The 23,803-nt window shown below is 42.5% G+C and overlaps 1 protein-coding gene across 6 annotated transcripts in view; it reads left to right on the forward strand.

Annotated features, from left to right (window-relative positions):
* LOC116696166 (collagen alpha-1(XVII) chain) overlaps positions 1-23,803 on the forward strand; it is a 39,188-nt gene that overhangs the window by 12,773 nt on the left and 2,612 nt on the right. Inside the window, exons 15-49 of one of the 6 annotated variants that reach the window (XM_032526951.1) lie at positions 9-53; positions 215-337; positions 922-1,179; positions 1,963-2,013; positions 2,096-2,122; positions 2,229-2,255; positions 2,353-2,406; positions 2,819-2,923; positions 3,002-3,064; positions 3,761-3,796; positions 3,888-3,941; positions 4,836-4,907; positions 5,814-5,876; positions 6,027-6,098; positions 6,470-6,505; positions 6,629-6,745; positions 6,878-6,976; positions 7,104-7,163; positions 7,261-7,311; positions 7,424-7,486; positions 7,618-7,686; positions 7,970-8,011; positions 8,570-8,650; positions 9,093-9,128; positions 12,403-12,516; positions 12,832-12,954; positions 13,057-13,152; positions 14,026-14,142; positions 14,239-14,304; positions 14,454-14,666; positions 16,244-16,405; positions 18,225-18,368; positions 19,095-19,232; positions 19,325-19,405; positions 20,946-20,990. In XM_032526951.1, the coding sequence (XP_032382842.1) occupies positions 9-53; positions 215-337; positions 922-1,179; positions 1,963-2,013; positions 2,096-2,122; positions 2,229-2,255; positions 2,353-2,406; positions 2,819-2,923; positions 3,002-3,064; positions 3,761-3,796; positions 3,888-3,941; positions 4,836-4,907; positions 5,814-5,876; positions 6,027-6,098; positions 6,470-6,505; positions 6,629-6,745; positions 6,878-6,976; positions 7,104-7,163; positions 7,261-7,311; positions 7,424-7,486; positions 7,618-7,686; positions 7,970-8,011; positions 8,570-8,650; positions 9,093-9,128; positions 12,403-12,516; positions 12,832-12,954; positions 13,057-13,152; positions 14,026-14,142; positions 14,239-14,304; positions 14,454-14,666; positions 16,244-16,405; positions 18,225-18,368; positions 19,095-19,232; positions 19,325-19,405; positions 20,946-20,990 (3,003 nt within the window). Of the gene's footprint in view, positions 1-8; positions 54-214; positions 338-921; positions 1,180-1,962; positions 2,014-2,095; positions 2,123-2,228; positions 2,256-2,352; positions 2,407-2,818; positions 2,924-3,001; positions 3,065-3,760; positions 3,797-3,887; positions 3,942-4,835; positions 4,908-5,813; positions 5,877-6,026; positions 6,099-6,469; positions 6,506-6,628; positions 6,746-6,877; positions 6,977-7,103; positions 7,164-7,260; positions 7,312-7,423; positions 7,487-7,617; positions 7,687-7,969; positions 8,012-8,569; positions 8,651-9,092; positions 9,129-12,402; positions 12,517-12,831; positions 12,955-13,056; positions 13,153-14,025; positions 14,143-14,238; positions 14,305-14,453; positions 14,667-16,243; positions 16,406-18,224; positions 18,369-19,094; positions 19,233-19,324; positions 19,406-20,945; positions 20,999-23,803 lie in introns of those variants that run through there. The other 5 variants (XM_032526958.1, XM_032526976.1, XM_032526987.1 and 2 more) reach the window with 5 other exon arrangements.

Raw genomic sequence — 23,803 nt, forward strand, 5'->3', positions numbered from 1 at the left:
TTTTAAAGCAGCAAGCTTAAAAGTTTCCACAAAAGACAAAGCCACCTATGCAGGTACTGTTTATAGTGTAATTTTTACTTTTCTCCCCACATGCTTACGCCTGTTGCATAGGCTACCCAGGTTTACAGTCAAATCCTGACACACGCCCGTGTTATGTCTTGTTTCATGTGTACAAAAACCAAAGTGTAAAAACAATAATTTGTGGTTTTCTCAGAGATCCGTAAAGTAGACTCGGGCTTTAGCTTCAGCTCCTGCTGCAGCTGGTGGAAGTGGCTGCTGGGCCTCCTGCTCAGCCTGCTCCTCCTCCTCGGCCTCCTCTTTGGACTCATCGCTTTGGGTGAGACATTCATTTTCTAGCAGCATGTCATTTACCTTCTTAAGCGTGATTTTATGCATCTGTGTTAAATCTACGGCGTGGCTACGTACGCACAGTAGGTACGTGGATATACAGACCCTAAGCCAGACCCTACGTTGTCGCCTGACGTGCACCTCTCAAAAAGTGTAACTATACACGTCCCGGCAACGCACGTCGCTCAACTGTGGCTTGGTAGCAGTTGCATTTCCTGGTTCTTCTTCTCCATCAACATGAAATCAAGGAGAGGATTAACGTTTCCCGCTACTGATTTCCCGCCATGGTCAGAAAGCACAGGATAGACACTTTGTTTCTCCCACTATGTCTCTATAGTCTGTAATCAAGGTAATCTCCATCACACTCTCACTCGCTCTACCACACACTCCCACGCACACAAATGCTGGCCCTGCTATTCTCTTAAAGATATCAATGCACACACTAAACCACAGGTATAAACTTCAGGCCACTTACGTAGGCTACTGTGAAAGCTCTGCGTGGAGCCCACGCAGAACCATAAATCCCACTTAAGGGTCACTGAGTGTCCATCATCTTCCCCTTGGGCCTCACAGGTGAAGAAGTGAAACAACTCAAGAGCCGTGTAAATGATTTGGAAGCCATCACGGGCGCTAAGACAAGCAAGTTCAGCTCACCTGACATCAACATCATCAACCCGCTGGACATCGACAGGAGTCCCTCTGGGCCGACCCTGGCCAACTCAGACAACGTCATTAACCTGGGGGCTGCTGGGCTGGGACAGGACAGCGCCGCCCTGCAGAGAGCCGTTCAGCTGCTGGTCAGGGCTGAACTCCGCTCCGATGCTGTTAGAGGTACAAAAACACAACACAGTCATTGGTTATCTTCACATAAGCTCAAAAAATCTGCACACGTGTGAAACTGTAAATTAAAAAATAGGGGTGTGGCTCGATATATCAATTCAATCCTCATCGATCCAATCACAGCAGCCATTTTCACATGTCAATGCAGGGCACACCCTGGTGAAATTGTTCAAATTAATTATCGTCATTTTCTATTTAATGTGTCACAGACATTCCAGTGAGCAAGCGTCTGCATGTCAGCTTATACCAGGGCCTTATCCCACCTTAATGGAACAGGACCATAATTAATGTTATTAAATACACCTGTGTTACATGCAATGACATCTAAAAATGGCTGCTGTGAAAAGGACCTATATTATCAATATAAAGTGCAAATAAATACATATCCTTATTTTTAAGTGCTTTTATTGTGAAAGTCGTACGTTAGATTTGTTCCTTCTGTTAAAAAGAATAGTTTGGTTTTAATTTAAATGTCTAGAATAGCTTCCAAAATTCCAAATTGTCAAATCATATTGAGTTTCTTTTTTTAAATGTACATAAATGTAACTGATGTGTGTTTAATGGGCTTATGTATCATCTCTTGTTGATCACAGGCCCCCTGAATTGAATCAAATTGTTAGACTTTGGGATATCAGTAAATATTGTATCATAATACCATATTATAAACGCTTAACATTGTGTTTGTGATAAGACGTGAGATTTACACCCCTATTAAACAACCTCATGACATTAGAATTTTAATTGATCCTAACGTTGTTTCTCTCCAACTTTTAGATACACTTGCATACTCAGTAAAAGGGGAGAGAGGAGATCCAGGACCTAAAGGCACGTTTGCACGAATCATAAACTCATTTGGAAATGGATTTTTTTGTTGACATCAATCATTTGACTGACTGTTTCTTTACAGGCGATCCAGGGCTGCTAGGACAAAAAGGTGAGGAATTGTCCTGCATATGTATTCCGAAAGTTTTGAATATGAAACCTAAGCAGCGGGTGACACACAGTCAGCTGTGTAACGGCTATAAATTAATCTTTTGTAGGTGATAGCGGCTTTCCTGGCCTACCAGGTGAGACTCAGAGAAAAGGTGTTGCCACGTTTTCCTTCCCACAGAGGTCACTAACTCAATGTTGGTTCATTCTCCAATCATGTCTCTTTTTCTTTAGGTCCTATGGGTCACCCAGGATTGGATGGACCAAGGGGACCCAAGGGAAGTGCAGGTAGTGTTCACTTTAGATCATCATCTTTGTTCTTTGAGGACATACTATGAAATGAAAACACAGAATGCAATCGTTGTATGAATGTATATGTATATGGTTTGTACAAATAACATAGCAAATTCTATGTACTGTAGTTGGTTGGGAGCGTACCACAGTACAAAGGGTCAGGAAGGGAAGTTAATTAATAAACACGGAGTACTGAGCAGTGGAGAAGGAGTAGGATTAAATAAGTGTATAACTCTTTCTATTTTATTATTTTCAGGCATGTCTAGGCTGTTCAGGCATGTCTAGGCTTTTATTTAGCTTATTTGTGAACTAACTTGTGCATTTTTTAGTTTTTTCTTGTTGTTGTTAATGTGTCTGGAATAAACGTCTTCATTCTCATTCGTCATTCATTCTCTTTTGGGACCAGGTGAGCCAGGTTCTGAGGGAGCCCCAGGCCAGAGGGGCCGGGACGGACCGATGGGCCCCCGCGGAGAGGCTGGACCGCCAGGTTTTGCAGAGAAAGGAGACAAAGGTATAACAGGTTTTGCTTTATGTTAATTTATGGAACTAAACAACTATTGTCCTTGACAATGAAACCTGGTTTTGACAGGATCTCAAGGCGAGGCAGGACGTCCCGGTCCTGCTGGTGCTGCTGGACCGATGGGGCCGAAAGGTAAGGTCATGGTGGAGTTGTAGGCCAGATTGGATCAAATTTAAAGGACCATACCAGTGGTTCTGCATATTGTAGGCCAGTGGTTCCCAAACCACTAAGGGGAACTTCCAGGCGGTCCCCTGCAAAAAGGGAATACATTACCTTCAATATAATTCTTTCCATAAGTGACACAATGACAAAACGTATGACGTTTTGTCATTCCATGAACGTTTGGGTCATGGAAGAACAAGTCTACATTCACAACGTTCCACTTCCAGGATTCTTCAGGTAACACCTGTCACCTTCCGCTTTCTTTGTGTCGTAATTTTAAACTCTGGTGGATTTATGAGGACTATAAATATACTGATCCTCAGATCTCTGCAGGGTGAATCTGTCCGGCGCTTAGTGATTGGTTTAAAGAAATAAACCAGAGCATATTTTTCTCCCAACCCAGAATGCTGTGTGATCTAGCCAGACCCTTCTCCGTAGCACTGTGGAGGAAGGTCTGGCAATGCGAGACTATAAAAGCAAAAAAGAAAATGGGACCCTGGGACAAAATCTTATCAAATGAGGGTCTGTGGTCAATTTTAGGAACCACTGTTCAAGCCCTTGTACTAAACACTTTAATAACTAATACATATGACAATGATGGTAAACTCGCTGCAACATGTCAACATGCCAAAATCAATGACCACTATGATTTCTTGTGTAATTTAGGTGCCATGGGAGAGCAAGGTGCCTCAGGAAGCCCGGGTAAAGACTGAAGACATGAGTTTCAGATTTTGTCTAGTTATTTCCTTTTGATTGGCAGGCATGTGGAAAATGTGTAATCATATGTGTGCAGGTGCTCCAGGTCCAAAGGGTTTCCAGGGTGAAGCAGGAGCACATGGAGAAAAAGGTACCTCAATTTGTAATTTCTTTAAAATTGTCAAAAAAAACTACTTTATTACTACGGTTAAGAAGAAAGATGATGTGTTAGAAAAGTCCAAATATATAGAAATGTTAAGTTAAGTCTTTGCAGAACATTGATTGATAACCTAATTGCAGTGTTAATTCAATATAGCATTGAATCACAACAAGAGTTATCTCATGACACTTTATAGATAGAGTAGGTCTAGACCACATTCTATAATTAACAAGGACAATTCCAATATTTCCCCCAAAAACAAGCATTTAGTGCAACAGTGGTGAGGTAAAACTTACTTTTAGGCAGAATCCTTGGACAGACCCAGGCTCTTGGTGCCGGTTAGGGTATGATGAACAGTGGCAATTAAAGTCACAGTAAATATAATGGAACTATGACTAGAAATATAAATAGTTGTAGTAGTTCAGGGCGTAGCAGAGCATAGCTGGGCATAGTAGGGCATAGTAGGGCGTAGCAAGGCAAAGCAGGGCCTAGCAGGGCATAGAAGGGCATAGAAGGGCATAGTAGGGCATAGAGGGGCCTAGCAGGGCATAGCAGGGCATAGCAGGGCATAGAAGGGCATGGCAGGGCACAGCAGGGTATAGCAGGGCACCAAGCAGCACCATGTCAGCAGCTCCAACCATGATTTAAGTGCCACCCTAATCCAAGGAAAAGTGCAAGGCAAGAAAGCATAAGGACTCTGGGGAATAAGCTCCAAACCCTAAGCTCTGAGTTAGTAACAAGTATTACTGGGACATGAACGCACACAGATGGAAAGATAGATGTGGAGGAGTTCAATTAAACAATTATATATGTAAAGATATCTCAGTATCAGTTCAGACCACCTTCTAAAAGCACCATTGACACATGTTATTGTTTTGAATGCAGGCGATCGAGGAACACCAGGGCTGGCAGGAACCAAGGGGGATCTGGGAGAGAGGGGACCACGTGGACCAACAGGTGGGTTTCACAATAGCTTTACATTAAAAAAAAAACATGAATAAATAATTTTCCATTACAGCAGCTATTCAATATAAAAGTGCTAAAGATACTTCTAAACTTCTTTTTTAAAGTTAAATGACTCAGAACCTAAACTCAGTTGGTTCGAAGGCACTATTTGACTTTATTGCACACTGTACTTAAAAAGAAAAAAACTGAAAGACAACTACAATTTCATATTTTATTAGGCCTTTATGTATGTTAGCCAATGTTAATGTTTACATAATGCCGCTAGTGTGAAGAGAACTTGTAACCTGGTAAGATGCTCCGTGGCATAAAATAGATTAAGATTTAAATTCATAAGTAGGAAAATACACTCTTGGTTATTTCAGTTCTGCTGTTACGGTCTTATGTGGTCTGCTATGACCAAAGACTTTTGCTTATGCGGGTAATTTTTGCAAACTTTAGATAGATATTGCTGTATAACAGATTACTGAGCCAGTTCACTGTGACTCTTTTCTACTTGTGCCAATATAATTTGTCTTTCACCGTTATCCTGTAACTGCCATTAATGTAATGTCAGTAGCTGCTGTTCAGCAAAGGTTATAAAGTCTCGTAAGCTGACATAATATATCTTTGGAGGAGTATGTTCAATGATAAGTCCTGTCTTGCCCTGTTCCTTCTGAAAATCAGTTTGTCTGGTACCTTAGGTATTAAAATGTAAGTAAGACCTAAAAAAGTTGTTAGTTATAACCTATCGTTCTGTAATTGTGCAATTTATTCTATTAAAAATATATAGTTAGAAATAATCCTGCCACTTTTTGTTTAAATAGTGTGACAAATGTAAGTTAGAAACCCTCAAAGAAGTTGTTATTGGTTAGAAACAAATGCTTTTGATTTTAATGGTTCTTGTTTTCATGGTTAAAGGTGAACCAGGACAACCTGGATCACATGGTCCTGCTGGACCACAGGGTTCTAAAGGAGCTGCAGGTAAGGAGAGAGCTTCACAATAGTAGTAAAATACATTAATAAGAGTTTAGGATAACATTCTGTCGTGGCTGCCAGAGAAAATGGCCAGATAATTTAGGGTTGTTGTTGAGGTAAAGATTGCTCTGTAATCCGGAGTCTCCCTGTATGCAGGTGACACGGGTTCGACGGGACTTCCTGGCGTGAGAGGACCACCTGGACTTCCTGGAGATGTTGGTCCCTCAGGTATAGTTAATTCAAAGCATCATGTGAGAATGTGCTTACATTTACACCACGTGTTTTAATCTGACAAGACAAGAAACACAACTACTAAAACTAAAAAATGAGTGGAAGGTGGGCGCCCAGATAGCTCAGGTGGTAGAGCACCCACATATAGATGTTTACACCTCAACACAGTGGGCCTGGGTTTGACTCCAACCTGTGGCCCTTTGCTGCATTTCCCCCATTCTTTTCTTCAGCTGTTCTGTCAATTAAAGCCCTAAAATGCCCCAAAAAACTTTTCTTGCCAAAACTAAGGACTTCCTCAAACTATTGACATTTTTTGTGTCTATACTGAAAGGTCTCAACATGTAATCAAACATAACGCTGTCTTTCAGGTGAACCAGGACTGCCTGGTAAAATCATTGCTCCAGGTAAGTACAGCAACATACAGTATAGTCCTAATGTACTAATTATACTTTAGATTTAAACCTGATTAAAACACAAAGTGTTGTTAAATGTAACTGGTGTTTGTGTCTCTCACGTTTTGTTTCTAGTTGGCTCCAATACTGTGGCCATCCCTGGACCACCAGGGCCTGCTGGGCCTCCAGGTCCTGCTGGAATACATGGTCTGTCTGGTCCCGTTGGCCCCGCTGGTGTCCCAGGACAACCTGGTAAGTCCAAACCTTTCACCCATTATAAGCATCTATGATGGATCAAAACTGGTAGATTAATGTGAGGATTATTGATACATATTGAAAAGATTGTTTTTTTTTCTGTGATGGCACATTGATATCATCATTTAGGACCTAAGGGAGACCAAGGAGAGAGAGGTGCAAAGGGAGATCAAGGAAAACCTGGCGAGCCTGGTAGTTCAAATACTATCAGTGCCACCCAAACTGGGCGTGAGTTCCTCTCTATTTTTTGATTCTGTACTCATAACTTATACTTATTGTATCTTATTGTAACAACAATAACAGTGGGGTAGACAGTAAAACACACACCTAGCGCTTCTATGTTTACTTTCCTCAGTGCCTGGACTGCCTGGCCCACCAGGACATCCTGGAGCACCTGGTCCTCAAGGTCCTCCTGGTACGTACAAAAGTTATTTGTAAGATATTAATGGTAGTGGAATAGATGCTTGGACCAAATGAATGATTGTCCAAATGCTGCTGTCACTGTTGTTCAGGTGAGACTAAACAGGGTCCTCCAGGACACAAAGGTCCTGCAGGAGAGCCAGGTACACAAGTATCTTGCATTACATCAACAAACAAATAGATACCTAGGTCATCAGCATACAGGATCATTTAAGCAGTGTCAGCATAATTTTTAATTTTTATTTTTCCACACAGGAATTGGTTTACCTGGACCTCCAGGAGAAAAAGGAGAGCCTGGCAGCTTTGTGCCAACCTCAGGTTTGTGGAAACATAGTCTCACTTCAGATATACTGTAGGACTAAAGACAACTGGACACGTGTCATGTAAGGGGTTAGCTTCTAACCTCTTTGCTCAGCATGTTTAATGTGTTCCTCCCTGGTTTGTCTTAGAAACCTTTTTTGCTGGACCACCAGGACCACCAGGACCACCAGGACCCCACGGCCCGCAAGGTTCAGCAGGTAGGTTTGACGAATCAGATGCTTCTGAAAAAAAGTGGGCTGGTCTCCAACAAAATAGATCATAGGACTGCATGCATAATGGATTTAGGCATGATAAATGAACTTATCAGTGAATGTGGCAGCAGTTCTCAGGTCAAGGTATGAATTCAGTTTCTACTTTAAAATCAACATTAAAATCCAAAAACCTTTGTCTTATTGTTTATCCTAAGTTGAACACAAGGGCACCAAGGTGAGAAAACTCCAGACTTTTACAACAAACATTTCTAACCGACGGTTGTTTCAGGTGAACCAGGTCAACCAGGTCTTCCAGGGAGTCCAGGTCTTGGTATGTAAACGTTTTTGTTTTTTTTAGACAAGATGGATTTTTTTTAATTTTGTCTATGGTTGGGGGTCTTTCTTCATGGGGTTTAAATCTGACCCTTGGCCTTTGGGCATGTCACCCCCCCTCCCCCTTCTCTATCTCCCTCTTTCCTGTTGTTCTCCACAATGCTCTATAATTAAAGGTAATAAGCCCCAAAAAGAAAAAACATAATCATTTTGAATGCGCTCTGCCATGAAGAATATGAGTTGAGGAAATACACAGCAGGTGTTTTCTCAAACCTTTGGGGAGTTGTGCCAAGTATTTATCTTTTCTACACTTTAAATTAGAAAGTACCCTATTATATTATTATTTATTATATCTATAAGAAAATAGACCAAAGTAACCGTTTGCTAAGTAGTTGAAAATTCGTAGCATAATGTCCACTAAGTGGAGAATTTCCCAGACCTTTCAGCCACATCTTGTGGAATTCATCAGAAGGCGGAGTGTGTTCAGTTGTATTTCAAGAGTCTGCAATGAACCTACACGCTTTTGTTAAATCAGTGTTTTGGTTTTTCATTTTAGGTTACCCAGGTCAGCCTGGACCTATGGGCCCTCAGGGTCTTCCAGGCCCAGAGGGGCCACAAGGGCCACAAGGACCTAAAGGTAAACTCAGCCAAACGTTTTTCTTTTTTTGTGCAACACTTTGTCTATTTTGTCTGTCTTTCCTCGTCTTTTCTTTTATCATGAAGTCACTGGAGTTTGTCTCTTATACTGTGTCCCTCTCGTCCTGGATACAAAACCTTACGGCAGTAAGCCTTACCAACCAGGCCCTGCACCCCCAGCGACATTGAAACCTTAATCCTACATTCTGTCTATATATCCTTTTTCTTTTTTGAACTTTTTGCACATCCCTCCACAATTTTGTACATACTGCACCGACCATACCACCTCTTTTCCCTGTATGTGTTATTTTTGTATCTGTATTCGTTTGTTTATCTAATATTACTGTTTGTATTTATGCACCACCAACCAAAGTAAGTTCATAGTAAGTGCTACTTACCTGGCAATAAATGTATTTCTGATTCTGTTTACGTGTTCCTTGCAGGCGATACAGGAGTCCCAGGGGCCCCAGGAATCCCTGGTAAGAACATGCTCAAATACCAAAACATGTATTGAGACAGTATTTTCTCTTTTTCTTTTTTCTCCTTCATATGCTGTATCGGATGCTGGTAACTTTAATTTCCTTGCGGGAGTCATCCCAAAGGGATTAATAAAGCTAAGTCTAAGTCTAAGTCTAAGTATCTTAATGATAGTTATACGCCGTGTTTTCAGAGGGTCCATGGGGTTGTGAACAACCAGTAGCAACTATGGTTGAGAACTCACTCAAAGACACCTCAATCATGAAAAAATGCTCCAAAAGATATGTGTTTAATTTATTTATTTAGAAAGAATTGACCACTCTGGCTGGAGGGCCTCAACAATTTTGATCAATACAAAATAATGCTGCAAAAACTGGAACGTTGATTCTCATTGGAACAATTAGTACACCTTGTACACTTTCAGATTCTAGGAAGTCGTGTGACCTAGGATTAATAGAATTTCTTTTTCCCCCACTAATTCGACTCATCAAAATCACAGGACTAGTATTAACTGGGGACCTCTAATTTGTAATAATTACGGAGGCGGTCTCTGATATTAATCCCATGTGAATCTGCAATGTCTGTAATTTGTCAAGTAAAAATCTCCGTTTGAGCCTGGCGGCCCAAGGCTACATTAGCTGCTGTGAGTGTAACACATAAATCTTTGCCAAACTGTTGGCAAAAACCTGAAGGCGCCAGGTTTTAACAAGAGAGGAACACAAGGAATATAAAAAAAATGATATCTCAGATTCTTCTGCTTCAATTTTCATTACCTTTTTGTCCATTGTGAGTCCAACACAAATACTGTTAGGTCTGTGTGTTGGCCCTGAATTGCAGAGACAGAGACAGTGAGCAATTCAAGGTTTTTTAGTAGAAAAAGTCACTAGTTCTGGCCGGAAACGGGTGGCTGCAGTCGAGGGCTGGCCGGCGAGCCAGGAAGAGGGAACTGGTTGGCTTGGAGGTCCTCAGGAGGAGGATACTGAGCAAAAAGGGTAAAAATCACAGGTAGGTCCAAAGAGCCAAAACGAGAGTCAGAGAGGCTGGGGCTAAAACAGAGTCGGATTGCGCCACACTTCACAACGCTTAGCACGACATCGCCTGGCACAGACTGGAGAAGGGCCCCTGCCTAAATGTGGTGATCAGTCAACAAGATGAGGATCAGGTGTGCCTTGAAGCAAAGCTCACCCAGCCAGCCCCGCCCTCAACTGCACCAGCCTGCCAGGAGAGAAACAATGAAAAAGGGAAGAGGGGAGAAACACAAAATAATAATAATAATAATAATACATTTTATTTAACAGCGCCTTTCTAACACTCAAGGACTCTTACAGAGAATAAAAGACGATACAGGGAACATAAAAGTGTAAGTAGTAATAACAAAACAATAAACAAAAAACAAAACAACAAAACACACAACACAACAAAACAGAACATGTATTTACAGATAAGCGAGCTGGAACAGATGGTTTTTAGTCGTTTTGAACAGAGGGAGAGAGTTGATGTTGCGGAGGTCTGTGGAGTGAGTTCCAGAGCTGGGGAGCAGAGCGGCTGAAGGCTCTGGTCCCCACGTTGATGAGTCGAGCATGGGGGACAGTGAGGTGGAGGGAGGAGGAAGATCTGAGGGAGCGGGAGGACAGCAATGTGTAGGAGTTCTGATAGAATATGGAGGGGCAAGGTTTGGATGGCTTTGAAAGTATGGAAAGATTTTAAAATGTATTCTGAATTGACCGGGAGCCAATGGACTGCTGAAGAACGGGGGTTATATGATGAAATGAGGGGTTCTGGTGATGACACGAGCTGCTGAGTTTCTGAAGAAGTTGAAGTTTATGGAGGGATTTTTGAGGAAGGCCAAAAAGGAGAGAGTTACAGTATTCAAGGCGGGAGGTGACGAGGCTGTGGATAAGGATGGAGCAGTGTAGTGGTAAGGGACGGACGGAGGCGGTTAATGTTGCGTAGGTGGAAGTTGCAGACCGCAGATATTATTTATGTGTGACTGAAAGGGAGGGAGGAATCGAGGATGACGCCCAGACTCTTGACCTGAGGGGAAGGGGAGACCAAGATTTGTCGATTGGTAAGAGAAACTATTGATTTTGGATAGGGTGACTTGGTGCTACGAGGAGGAGTTCGGTTTTATCACTGTTTAGTTTAAGGAAGTTTGAGGTGAACCAGTCTTTATTTCAAGTAGCAGTTAGTAAGGGACAAGGGGGGGAGCGAGGAGTGGGTTTGCTGGATAAGTAGAGCTGGGTGTCGTCTGCGTAACAATGAAAATGAATGTTGAATTGGCGGAAGATATTGCCAAGGGAAGTAGGTAGGTGATGAAAAGGAGGGGCCAGAACTGAACCTTGAGGGACGCCAGTAGAACAGGGGAAGGGTGGGATGTGAAGTTTGAGTTAAAAACTGAGTGCGGTCGGAGAGATATGAGCGGAACCAGTCAAGAGGGGTGTGAGAGATGCCGAGGGAGAAAGTCTATTGAGGAGAATGGAGTGAGAATGGTATCAAGGCCGCACTGAGATCGGGAGGATGAGGATGAGATGAGTCCGAATCAGCAGCTGTAGGAGATCATTGGTGATTTTTTAAGGGCAGTTTCAGTACTATGGGAGGGGCGAAACCAGACTGGAAAGGTTCATAAAGACAGTTAAGGGTAAAAGAAAGCATGGAGTTGAACAGACACTATTTTTTCAAGAATTTTAGAAATAAAGGAAGATTTGAGATAGGACGAAGATTATTATAGTTGGTTGGGTCTGAGCCAGGTTTTTTCAGAATCGGTGAGACGGATGCTGTTTTGAAAAGTGAGGGGACAATACCAGAGGAGAGAGAAGAATGAATAATGGTAGTTATGAAGGAGATGAGGGAAGTGAGACAGGTTTTGACCAGAGCTGTGGGGAGGGGGTCAAGAGAACAGGTTGAGGACTTGGATTAAACTTTATAGACTTGGATAAAATGCACATAACCGTGACAAGTAGGAATGAATGATAACATTTCGGGAAATGCTTCTTCAAATTATATCACCTATAAAGATTCTAACTTCTTTTGGAAGAACTGCATTAACTTTGCATTTAAAAAAGGATGTTTTGCATTTTCTTGGAGTTAGCATCAGAGGAACTGCAATTTTTATTACTTCTGCAGTGGCTTCACTATCACTCACTCACTTAGTTAAATGGCACTGCTAATAATTTAGCTAATGCTAATAATTTCGTCTTTAAAACTGTGTTTTAAATTGCTATTTCAGTCTTTTTTTCTACATGTCATTTTATTTCACAATGTGTGTTGTCGCACCAGGTGGCTCATACGGTTCTGGTGCTCCGGGCCTACCTGGACCACCTGGACCACCTGGACGAGATGGAAGTGGGTCTGGATCCGATGTGGGCCAGTATATGGCAGAGTACCTTCAGAGTAAGCTATGTATTCATTTACTTTGGTTAAACACTATGATGAAGGTCAAGATTGTCTTAGTCTATACTGACGACGTTTCATTCCCGGGATTGCACCGGTGCCGCCAGAAATTCCGTCAGATGCTCTTCAGTCATTTCGTCCGGATGTCCGTTAGCTTCCGCTTTCTTGGTGTTGGCATTCTAAACTCCGGTGGATTTCTGAGGACTATGGTTAACTGCTCCTCAGATCTCTGCAGGGTAGACTCACCAGACCTTCCTTTGCAGCGCTGTGGAGGAAGGTCTGGCAATGCAAGACTAAATTTGTCTTGACACACAGGTGACAGCATCAGGCAGTACCTGGCTGGACCTCCTGGACCCCCAGGGCCCCCAGGGCCCCCAGGGCCCGCAGGGGATGGGCTGGTGGATGATGTAGCCAACCGAGTGATCGCCTACATCCAGAGTATGACCAATTACATGATACATAAGATTTCTGCATGTGAAAACCTACTTTTTTTTTTTTTTACAGTAAATGGGAAACCCCTTACAACCTTTATCATTTCAGGTCCAGGGAGAGGATATGACGGGACTCCTGGCCCCCCTGGCCCTCCAGGTCCACCTGGCTCCGTCTCTGTCAACGACCTCATCAACACATTACAACGTAAATCTATTTGAGGACAGCTAAAGTCCCTGAATTTCTTTTAGATGGCAGAAACTCCATACTTCAGTGGCACACATGAAGTCTGTTGCTTTAATACCCAGCTCTTCAGACCCTAAGGGTTCCACTTTTCCTGACGCTGCCTGAGGCACACACTCACTCAGAGATTCCTGTTAAAAAGGAAAACATACCCAAGGAGACATCATGGAATGGTCATACCTCAGTCAATTTCAGCTTACTACTGGTGAAAAGGATAAAGGACTACTCATTGGACTGAAGGTTGTGAATAGTGAAGGGCATGGCCCTTACGCAGTAAAAACACAACTTGGATGGGTACTTTATAAAGGGTTTAAGAATGGTTTGCATTTAGTTTATTAATTAGGTTGTAAACCCTATATTAAACATTAATAAGATGTTATAACCCAATTGAAAAAGCAACAGTCACCTGTTGCATTCCAAAGAGTGAGCCCACATGTATCTGTACTGTTAAGCTCCATCAGCCAGCATCCTTGGTATCAGTTCACTGAGATGATTCATCTTAATGTTTCTTGGCATCTCATTTTTATGACCATTTATTTTTGAGTTATAAACATGTATAACTGCAAAAAGCTCAAGTGTAAAACATTACCGTTTACTAATGAGTCACTAACATTTTAAACTGGTATTGGGGGAACCTTATTTTAAAGTGTGAAACATCACCATTTCTTAATGATTTACTAACATCTACAGCTGCCAAACGGTAGCCTTAGTGTTAAGTGTTAGTGACTCAATAATAAATGATTAGAGTATATGACTCCTTTTAAAGTGGTAGCCTCTAAAATTTAGAGCATAGCATGTGAGACTATTTGCCAAATTGTATCAATTATTTCTGTCCAGAGGAGGATGTGAGGAGATACATTGTCGGTCCACCGGGACCTCCTGGAGATCCAGGCCACAGCAACTACATATTGAACACCCAGGATGTGGCTGAACGTGTCCTCACCCTTATGAATGGTGAGTGTTCCAGATGAACCTACAGGTTGACAATTAAAAAGGCGTTCTGTTGAGAGAGCATGACTGTGATTGACTGTGGGGCATTTCTGTCCCCAGATAGGGGGACGGTAGGTGTCCCTGGACCCCCTGGACCCCCTGGGCCTCCTGGAAACCTGTTAGCAAGTGAGAAACACAATGCAGACATTAAGCAACACAGCAAAATCAGGTTTTACAGCTCATTGTGTTTATGTTCATGTAGAGTTTCTATTCTAGTCTTTAGATCCAGTAGCATTTATTAAACTAACAGATTTTTATTTTCATTGTCCAACTAGCTGGGTACCAAGCACTTGTGGGTCCTCAGGGGCCTCCTGGTTCCCCAGGTATCCCTGGTCCACAAGGTGCACCTGGACCAGCGGGTCCACCTGGCCCACCAGGATTTGTGAACTTTTATGGGCCCCCCCCTGATCCAATCAACCCACTGGTTTCCTACGCGGAGCACGGCAAAAGAGAGACGGTCAAAGCAGATCCACAACAACACTTCAAGAGTGAGTTTAAAGGAATGTATGACTTAACTGAGTTTGAGCTAATCTGAAGACCTAGACTTGTTCAGGGCCTGAGTACAGTTTAACAAAGACTACATGACACACTTCCAAATATTCAAAACACATGGCAGTGTTTTTAGGTGCACTAAGCATCCGAGATGCTCACAAGTCTCTGGGTTAGAATCCACATATTCTGCATTCAGCACTTCTTTTGTTAGAGCCTTGTTGTCAGAGGTTTTTTAAATCCAAAGCTTCTGATGAACGGCATAGCAGCTGCCTGTGTGGTCGACATGTTTGTTGTCCTCTCTCACCTGTGGCCGTGCAGCAGATATATGTCACGAATTATATGTTATGTAAGTTACGTAGGGTGATGAGTAACATTCAGCTCATCAGACGTTTCCTAAACATAAAGATTGTTCATGCGTCCCGCATCTCGAGTCCGAGTTGAGTCACGAGTCTTTTCAGGACGACTCTCAAGTCAAGTCTGAAGTCACTGTGTGTGTGACTTAAGTGCAACTCGAGTTTGAGACTGACTCGAGTTGCCCCATCTTGGCTCAGTCCCCATATTGCTCAAATGCAGTGAAGCCTTTGACAAAAACAATAAGGAATGCTTTTTTCCGGCAATGCCATGTTTTTTTACTGCATTCAAGCTGGACTTGTGTTGTCTACAAAAGGCGTTGACACGCACAAGGCTTTCTGTTAACAACCTTACACAAATATTACGTTGAGTTCAATTGAGGCACAATCTTAACATAAACCTCAAACAAAACTGTCACTTTACCTAGTGAAAAATCTGTCTGCATTATAATCTTATATGACCCAGTTTTGCATTGGTCTGACAACACCACAGATACATTCTGGGAAAGGAGAAAAAACACTCGAGTTGTTTGCATTTCTTTAAACCAATCACAATCGTCTTGGCTGACGCTAAGCTCCGGTCGCAAAGACAGTGGCTCTGCAAGATAGTCTAGGAAGGAACTTGTACACAACAAAAGAAAACACCACATACAATATTAAAAGGTCCCATGGCACGAAAATTTCACTTTCAGGTTTTTTCAACATTAATATGAGTTCCCCCAGCCTGCATATGGTCCCCAGTGACTAGAAATGGGTAATGGTGTAAACCGAAGTTATCCTGCTCTGCCTTTGAGAAAATAGCTCAGATGGGCTGATCTGGAATCTTGCTCCTTATGAGGTCATAAGGAGCAATGAGGTCATAAGGAGCAAGCATCTCCCCTTTCTCTGCTTTGCCTGCCCACCCATGAGAGAGAGACATCATGGCTTTCAAACGAGCAAATGCCGTAAACATATTCTTCATTCATCTTAACGATCATTCACTGAAAGAACCTAGCAGGCCTGTCCTGTTGCACAATCCAAATATTCTTCAGAATATGCCATTTACAGCATATAGCTAGCTAGATTTTGAAAATGGCAAAACACAGACAGCTGAAGGTGAGGACACACCCAAGGTGTCAGGCTTTATCCTGGAAATGTACATCCGTTGATCCAGACTCTATGCGACCCAATCTAAACTAAGCCATTGTTTCTTCTGAAGTCAGGTTATGCTGTATGTTCTCCAGGTGACAGCGTAAGAGAAGTTGTGTTTGGACCTCCTGGTACGCCAGACCCTCCTGGACCCCCAGGACACAAGGGAGAGCCATGTCTACCCTGTGACAGACACTGCAATCTGAATACCGGAGAATTCTACCGTTTGGCTGGAAAAGTAACTGAATACATCAAATGTAGGTGATCTAGACGACATTTGTTATAAACCACTGCCTAAACCTTGTAATTAAGAGATGAAATCACTGTGATGTCACGCTTACATAAATATCCCTTCCAGATAGACAAATGTTAATTTGAATTGCAGAGATATTTGAAATGAGTGTCACACCCCCACCGAGCTTGCTGGGGTGTCCGTTAAAGCTCAAAACTAAAATACCAGCAATATTCTTTCAACTGACAATACAACATGGACCCAGACCAAGCAGTTCGCAAAATGTAACACTTTATTCTAAAACAAAAAGTAGTAAAACAGCTAAAAAAGACAAATAATAAAAGTTTAAAAAGCTAAGTATTGAGAGCGATCTCCTTGTCGCTAGTCCCCAGTGTTCGTTACGGTCTGTAGTTATGTTGATCTCAAGAACGGTCGATTCCGCCCAGGGAAGCCTAGGCTCTTCCTTTCTTTTGCTTGTCCGCGTTGAGTGTTCCACCTGGCCGACACTGAGGGAGAACAAAAAGGAGCTCTCAGTCAAACAAGACACAAACAGTTCTTTCCCCACACACTCTCCGATGACAGCTGGAAGACGTTCCTTCACTTATCTACGTTCCTGCGTTGAACTCCTCGTTTGGGTGGCTGCAGTCCCCCTGTTGCTTTGGGCTCTAGGGACGTAATCCGGTCTGCACCACCACACGTTCACCCGCATTTCGGACGACTTGTCCCATCGGCACTTCTCCAGCCCGTCTGCTCGTCTCGGCTTCCACTGTCCTCCGTGTCAGTCGATCCCTCCTCTGCTCTGCTCTGCTCTGCTCTGCGCCACTCTGCTCCTCAGCGTCCCCTCTTCTTTCAGTTATCCTGTTGGTTTCTTTGGCCTCCGGTTCCCTTGCTCTGTTCTCGGCATCGCCCCGCCGCCTCCGCCTGGGCACGGCCCGAGCTTTGTCGGGGCATGAGCCGGCCCAGCGTTTCAGCAGCTCCTCGGCGTCACATCTTCTCCTTCTGCTTTCTGTTCCTTTTCTCCTTCTGTTTCTCCTCCCTGCTCCTCTGCATCAAATATTCTCTCTGTTTTTCTTCCTTTTTCTCTGGCAAGTTTGCCTACCACACCTGCTCCCATTAAGCTCAGGTGTTTCCACTTGTCCTGCCTTGAGCTCGTCAGGTCTTAGAGTAAAAAAGGGGAGGAGCTCCATTCTTGTCAAAAGGGTAAAAACACAAACCGTTCATGCAATAAAAAAGCTGCAATAAAAACCTAAGCATGCAACACAGAATAAAAACATGCAAACACTAAAATCCTAAAAACACATGCCATAAGTTCATTAAAAAATCATTACAGCAATTCACATGCACTTATATTAACTGTCCAAAATCCACTTTTGACATCAGCAAACTTCTTTAGGTCCATTTAAGCCGTAACTTTACACATTTAAAGATATTTAGTTAAATATAGAGGTCCGACCTATCTGATGTCTTATTTTCTGTCCTGTGATGCTTTGCATGTTTGATAATCCAAATCTAACGTTAGCAACAGCAACATCTCACCGCCGGATCGACTGACTGCTAGTTTGGGTGGTGTCATTTTCTTTAGTCTGTGGCCCAACAGATACATTATATTTCCAACCTAATGTTAGTGAAAGTGTTAACATATAAAAGCATCAAACATGTGTTTTAGATAAATGACAAGAGTGTCTTTCCAGTTGTTTCTCACCCATGTTTGCTCAGCACCGTTAAATTGTCTATAAATGCAAGAGTTTTCCACCCAGAAGTTATTGTAAACAGACTCTGGGTCTGTATTATGTTACTACGTACCTGCCTGCAATGCACTGAACTGTTCTGTCCTCCACATGCAGTCCACGGCTTGCTCCGTAATGTCAGAGACACTGAACGTCTCGTTCAAGGACCTCCAGGACCTCCTGGACTTCCAGGAATGCCTGGACACAGCCAATGGGTTAGTTCCCGTGAAAATGTCGTGGATGTGGTGGAATACATCAAATGTAAGTAGATCTCATAGCTGTCAAAGTAAACACCAGAACAGACACATTATATAGTTTACCGATGATTCCGCTATACTGAGGATACTAAGGAGGAGTCTTTTCTTGACATGAACGTGTCTTAAACCAAGGCCATGATCATTGGCTTCAGGAAGTCAGCCCCAAACCCCCAAACTAAAGTTTAATTTGACTTGGCATGAGCCTTACATGTTTTTTTAATTGAAGGGTTGCCATAGAGTTGAAGAGTCATAAACATGCCATTTCCAGCCACAGGACATTACCCAAACCTCTGCAACCATAAAGAAAGGCAAAGTCATCATGTTGTCCTCGGCTGGTTGTCTTCATAGCATTTACTTCTTTCCTTTTCAATTAAAGGTCCCATGGCATGACATTTTTTTTTTAACATTAAGATGCGTTTCCCCAGCCTGCCTATGGTCCCCCAGTGGCTAGAAATGGTAATAGGTCCAAACCGAGCCCTGGGTATCCTGCTCTGCCTTTGAGAAAATTATAGCTCAGATGGGCCGATCTGGAATCTTGCCCCTTATGAGGTCATAAGGGGCAAGGTTACCTCCTACCTATCTGATCTGCTTTGCCTGCCCAGAGAATTTGGCCCACCCGTGAGAGAGAGACATTATGGCTTTCAAACGAGCAAAGTAGCAGTTGGTCAAGGCTACCCAAGTGGTAGAGGTTCTGTTGATATTATTCCTTACCCTCCCTCTTATTTCCCAGCTCATGGTCTGCTTTGCAACCACAATGGCCACGCCATCCAAGGACCACCAGGACCACCTGGCCCTCCAGGTCCCCCCGGATGCAACAGATTGTTTGGTTCCCATGCAAATGTCACTGATTTAGTGGAATACATCAAAAGTAAAGAAGCATTTACCTACAAAATGTTACTAATAGAGCTAAAAGATGTGAGAATTTGGATTTTTGATAACAAATGAATGTGTCCTCCACAGTACATGGAGCTATTGTAGGACCGCCTGGGAGACCAGGACAGAAAGGGGAAATGGGACTCCCGGGTCCAAAAGGAGAGAGAGGTACGTCTAAACAATCCTTAAAGGTCCCATATTGTTCTTATTTTCTTGCATGGTCATCCTTGTATTCTGGGTTTCTTCTAAAACATGTTTACATGCTTTAATGTTAAATAACACATTCTTTTTCTCATACTGTCTGTCTGATTATACCTTTATTCACCCTCTGTCTGAAACACTCCGTTTTAGCGCCTGTCTCTTTAAGCCCCCCTCCCGAAAAAGCCCGGTCTGCTCTGATTGGTCAGTGTTCCCTAGACTTCCACATCTGCATGGTATATCCTAGATTGCCCTTGATACATGTGTTGACGTCAACACATGAACACACTGTGCAGTCTTCACCACCCATGGTCCGTGTCCATGTAGGCGTTGATTTCACAGGAGGGACCTCCCCCCTTCCCAGCATTGGACGCTTGGTGGGCTCGCCACTAGCATTAGCGTTATTAATTTCTCTTCATTGACCACTGTCAAGCAAAGAAAATTGGCCACACCCTCCTACAACCGCAATGCCTACACCTGATTGGATGAACTCTTCACGTTGGGCTGTCTACTCCCAGATTTCAAAACAGACCGTGATGGCGGCTCGGTTGGAATACGATCTCTTATTTTATGAAAATAGTTGACCAATTTCTTATTTCTTATTTCTCGCATGTTTCTTATGCGAGAAATAAGGCTGACAACGGTCAGTTTAAAAGATTTTTGTCATATTTTGAGAGGCGTTGAGCCGAGCTGCCTGCTCCTCATTTGCATAAAGAAGAAGAAGAATCAAGGCAACTTTACACAAATGAGGAGCAGAAAGCTCCGCTTCTCCACTGTCCCTGCTATTCATTCCCATAGAAATGAATGGGAAGATTCAAAATGGCGCTGACACGAACCATTAGGCTTCCCATCCGTCATTGCAGCCAAAGACTGCCTGTAACGGAGTATATAAGCACTTTCTAAACAAAAAAACTACACAACTGGACTTGTTTTAGAAGCAGTAGGACCCAAACTGGGGGAGAAATGAATAACATCAACAACCAAGATCACGGAGTAGCATGTAGCCACATGTAGCAGTGAAATGTTACTGAGTACAGCAGCAAAATCACCAAGACGGCTTCCAAGCACGCAATCAAACGTGTTCCAACAGGAATGTGATGTGAAATTGGGGAGAAATTATTATATAACCACAGCGAACAAGAGTGGATGTAAAACCCTGACACTGCAGGAACGTCTGTTGACTGGTGTTGATGCCAAAGTTCTGACGCCTGCAATCTGACATTCACTGGAAAATGAGAACGAATGGCTGACGCGCAACCTGACAGATTGACAGATTGTTGTTAATAACTCTTTTTTTATTGTGGTTGCAATGCTTTGGATTGATGGATTATTTGAGTTATATCAGAGAGTTTAAAAATGCTGAAAAATAAGAGGTTCATGTAAAGAATCCTTTTTTCCTCCAATATCGGTACATAGTAAGGGTTTATGTTTATTACTAAATGACTTTAGCTATAGGTTATTAATGAGCAGTCCAGATGTGACAGTAACCTACTCTGTCTGTGTGACCCAGGTGAACAAGGGCTTCCTGGGCTAGAAGGACCCCAAGGACACAAAGGTGATTGAGGTCATGTTGTCATCAGTGGTTTGATGGTTGATGATTTGACACATACGGAAGAGGATTAGGGCCACTGGTGAATTTTTTTTGTGAGTTCTGACTTTTTTCTCAGAATTCTGACTTTTTTCTCAGGATTCTGATTTTTTTCTCAGAATTCTGAGAAAAAAGTCAGAATTCTGAGATTAAAGTCAGAATTCTGAGAAAAAAGCCAGAATTCTGACTTTAATCTCAGAATTCTGAGAAAAAAGTCAGAATCCTGAGATTAAAGTCAGAATTCTGGCTTTTTCTCAATTCTGACTTTAATCTCAGAATTCTGATTAATCTCAGAATTCTGACTTTTTTCTCAGAATTCTGAGAAAAAAGTCAGAACTCACAAAAAAAATTCACCAGTGGCCCTAATCCTCTTCCGTAGACACAGGCGTGGATTTTTCAATTGTTTTAATCTGGCTCCAAATGTAACACATTTACATTTTTAAAAAGTGTAGGCACATTTGTCACAGCTGGACCACTAATAGAAAAGTTTTATACATGTTTTTGGTGATATAATCCAGATCTGTTGGTGTAATGATCACAATTCAATTTTAACATTAAAAAAGTGAAATACATAACTAGGTTAAACAATAAATATAAATAAATAAATGTGTACAGTGATGTACATGAATTCAAACGTAGGTTGGGATGATATGAGCAATGGAGATCAATTCTGTCCAAAACTAGCTGACTGTTTTGGAACTATTGCCAATTTAATTATGTTGATTTCTGTGCTGACTCATTTTCTCGCCATATACATGTCATTGTGCCGTTGGCCCTGGGTTAATCTACATACTGTATGACAAATACAACTGGAACACTTTAATCCAGCCTGGATTAGTCTATTTGAAGAATCCGAATTCTTTATTAATCCCTCAAGGAAATTATTTAGTTGCAGTTGCTCACAGTCAAGGTAAAATAAGAGTAAGAAAAAAGCAAATCAATAAGTGTATACAGTAAATTAGTAACATATCTACAAAAAGACATACATAAAAACCTTGTCCAGAACAAGCAGGAAGCTACGGAAGAGGACTAGGGTCCACGTGAAAAGTGTGTTTGAGTTCTGAGGTTGCTTTCCCACCTACCTCGTTTGGTCCGTTTGAAAAGGAACCCCGGAGCGTTTGGTCAGATAGTAGATTATAGGTTATTTGGGCTGGCGTGAAAGCTCATTTAAACTCTGGTCCGCTTGAAAACGGGGGTCTCGGTTCGCTTCCAACTGAACTAGTGCCAACCAACAACAAGAGCATTTACTAGCCCACAGTTTCAACCTTGCACACAATTTACGGACTTACAGTGGTGTGAAAAAGTGTTTGCCCCCTTCCTCATTTCCTGTTCCTTTGCATGTTTGTCACACTTAAGTGTTTCGGAACATCAAACCAATTTAAACAATAGTCAAGGACAACGCAAGTAAACACAAAATGCAATTCGTAAATGAAGGTGTTTATTATTAAAGGTGGAAAAAAAATCCAAACCATCATGGCTCTGTGTGAAAAAGTGATTGCCCCCTAACCCTAATAACTGGTTGGGCCACCCTTAGCAGCAACAACTGCAACCAAGTGTTTGCGATAACGTGCAATGAGGTGTTACAGCGTTCTGGAGGAATTTTGGCCACTCATCTTTGCAGAATTGTCCTAATTCAGTTACATTAGAGGGTTTTCGAGCATGAACGGCCTTTTTAAGGTCATAACACAACATCTCAATAGGATTCAGGTCAGGACTTTGGCTAGGCCACTCCAAAGTCTTATTTGTTTTTCTTAGCCATTCGGTGGTGGACTTGCTGGTGTGTTTAGGATCATTGTCCTGCTGCAGAACCCAAGTTCGTTTCAGCTTGAGTAAACGAACAGATGGTGCGGACATTCTCCTTCGGACTCTTGGTAGACAGCAGAATTCATAGTTCCTTTTATCACGGCAAGTCTTCCAGGTCCTGAAGCAGCAAAACAGCCCCAGACCATCACACATACCACCACCATATTTACTGTTGGTATAATGTTCTTTTATGAAATGCAGGGTTCCTTCTAGGCCAGATATACTTGGACACAACATTCCAAAGAGTTCCACTTTGTTCACGGTCCACAGAATGTTGTCCCAAAAGTTTGGGGATCATCAGAATGTGGAGAAAGAGAAATTGAGACGAGCTTTGATGTTTCTTTTTGCTCAGCAGTGGTTTTCTCCTTGGAACTCTGCCATGCAGGCCATTTTTGCCCAGTCTTTTCCTGTGGTGGAGGCATGAAACGACCTTAACTGAGGCAAGGGAGGCCTGCAGTTCTTTGGACGTTGTTGTGGGGTCTTTTGTGACCTCTTGGATGAGTCGTGCTGCGCTCTTGGGGTAATTTTGGGCGGCGGCCACTCCGGGAAGGTTCAACACTGTTCCATGTCTCGCCATTTGTGGATAATGGCTCTCACGTGGTTCGCTGGATTCCCAAAGCTTTGGAAATGGCTTTATAACCCTTTCCGACTGATAGATCTCAATTACTTTCTTTCTCAATTGTTCCTGTTCTTTGGGTCTCGGCATGATGTGTAGCTTTTAAGGATCTTCTGGTGGACTTACTGTGTCAGCAGCTCCTATTTAAGTGATGCCTGATGTGAACAGGTTGTGCATTAATCAGGCCTGGGTGTGGCTAGAGAAATTGAACTCAGGTGTGGACAACCACAGTTATAGTGTAGTTTAACCAGGGGGGCAATCACTTTATCACACAGGGCCATGATGGTTTGGATTTTTTTTATTAATAATAAACACCTTCATTTACAAATTGCATTTTGTGTTACGTGTTGTCCTTGACTAT

This window comes from Etheostoma spectabile, chromosome 2, assembly GCF_008692095.1.
Source record: "Etheostoma spectabile isolate EspeVRDwgs_2016 chromosome 2, UIUC_Espe_1.0, whole genome shotgun sequence".
Lineage (NCBI taxonomy): Eukaryota > Metazoa > Chordata > Actinopteri > Perciformes > Percidae > Etheostoma > Etheostoma spectabile.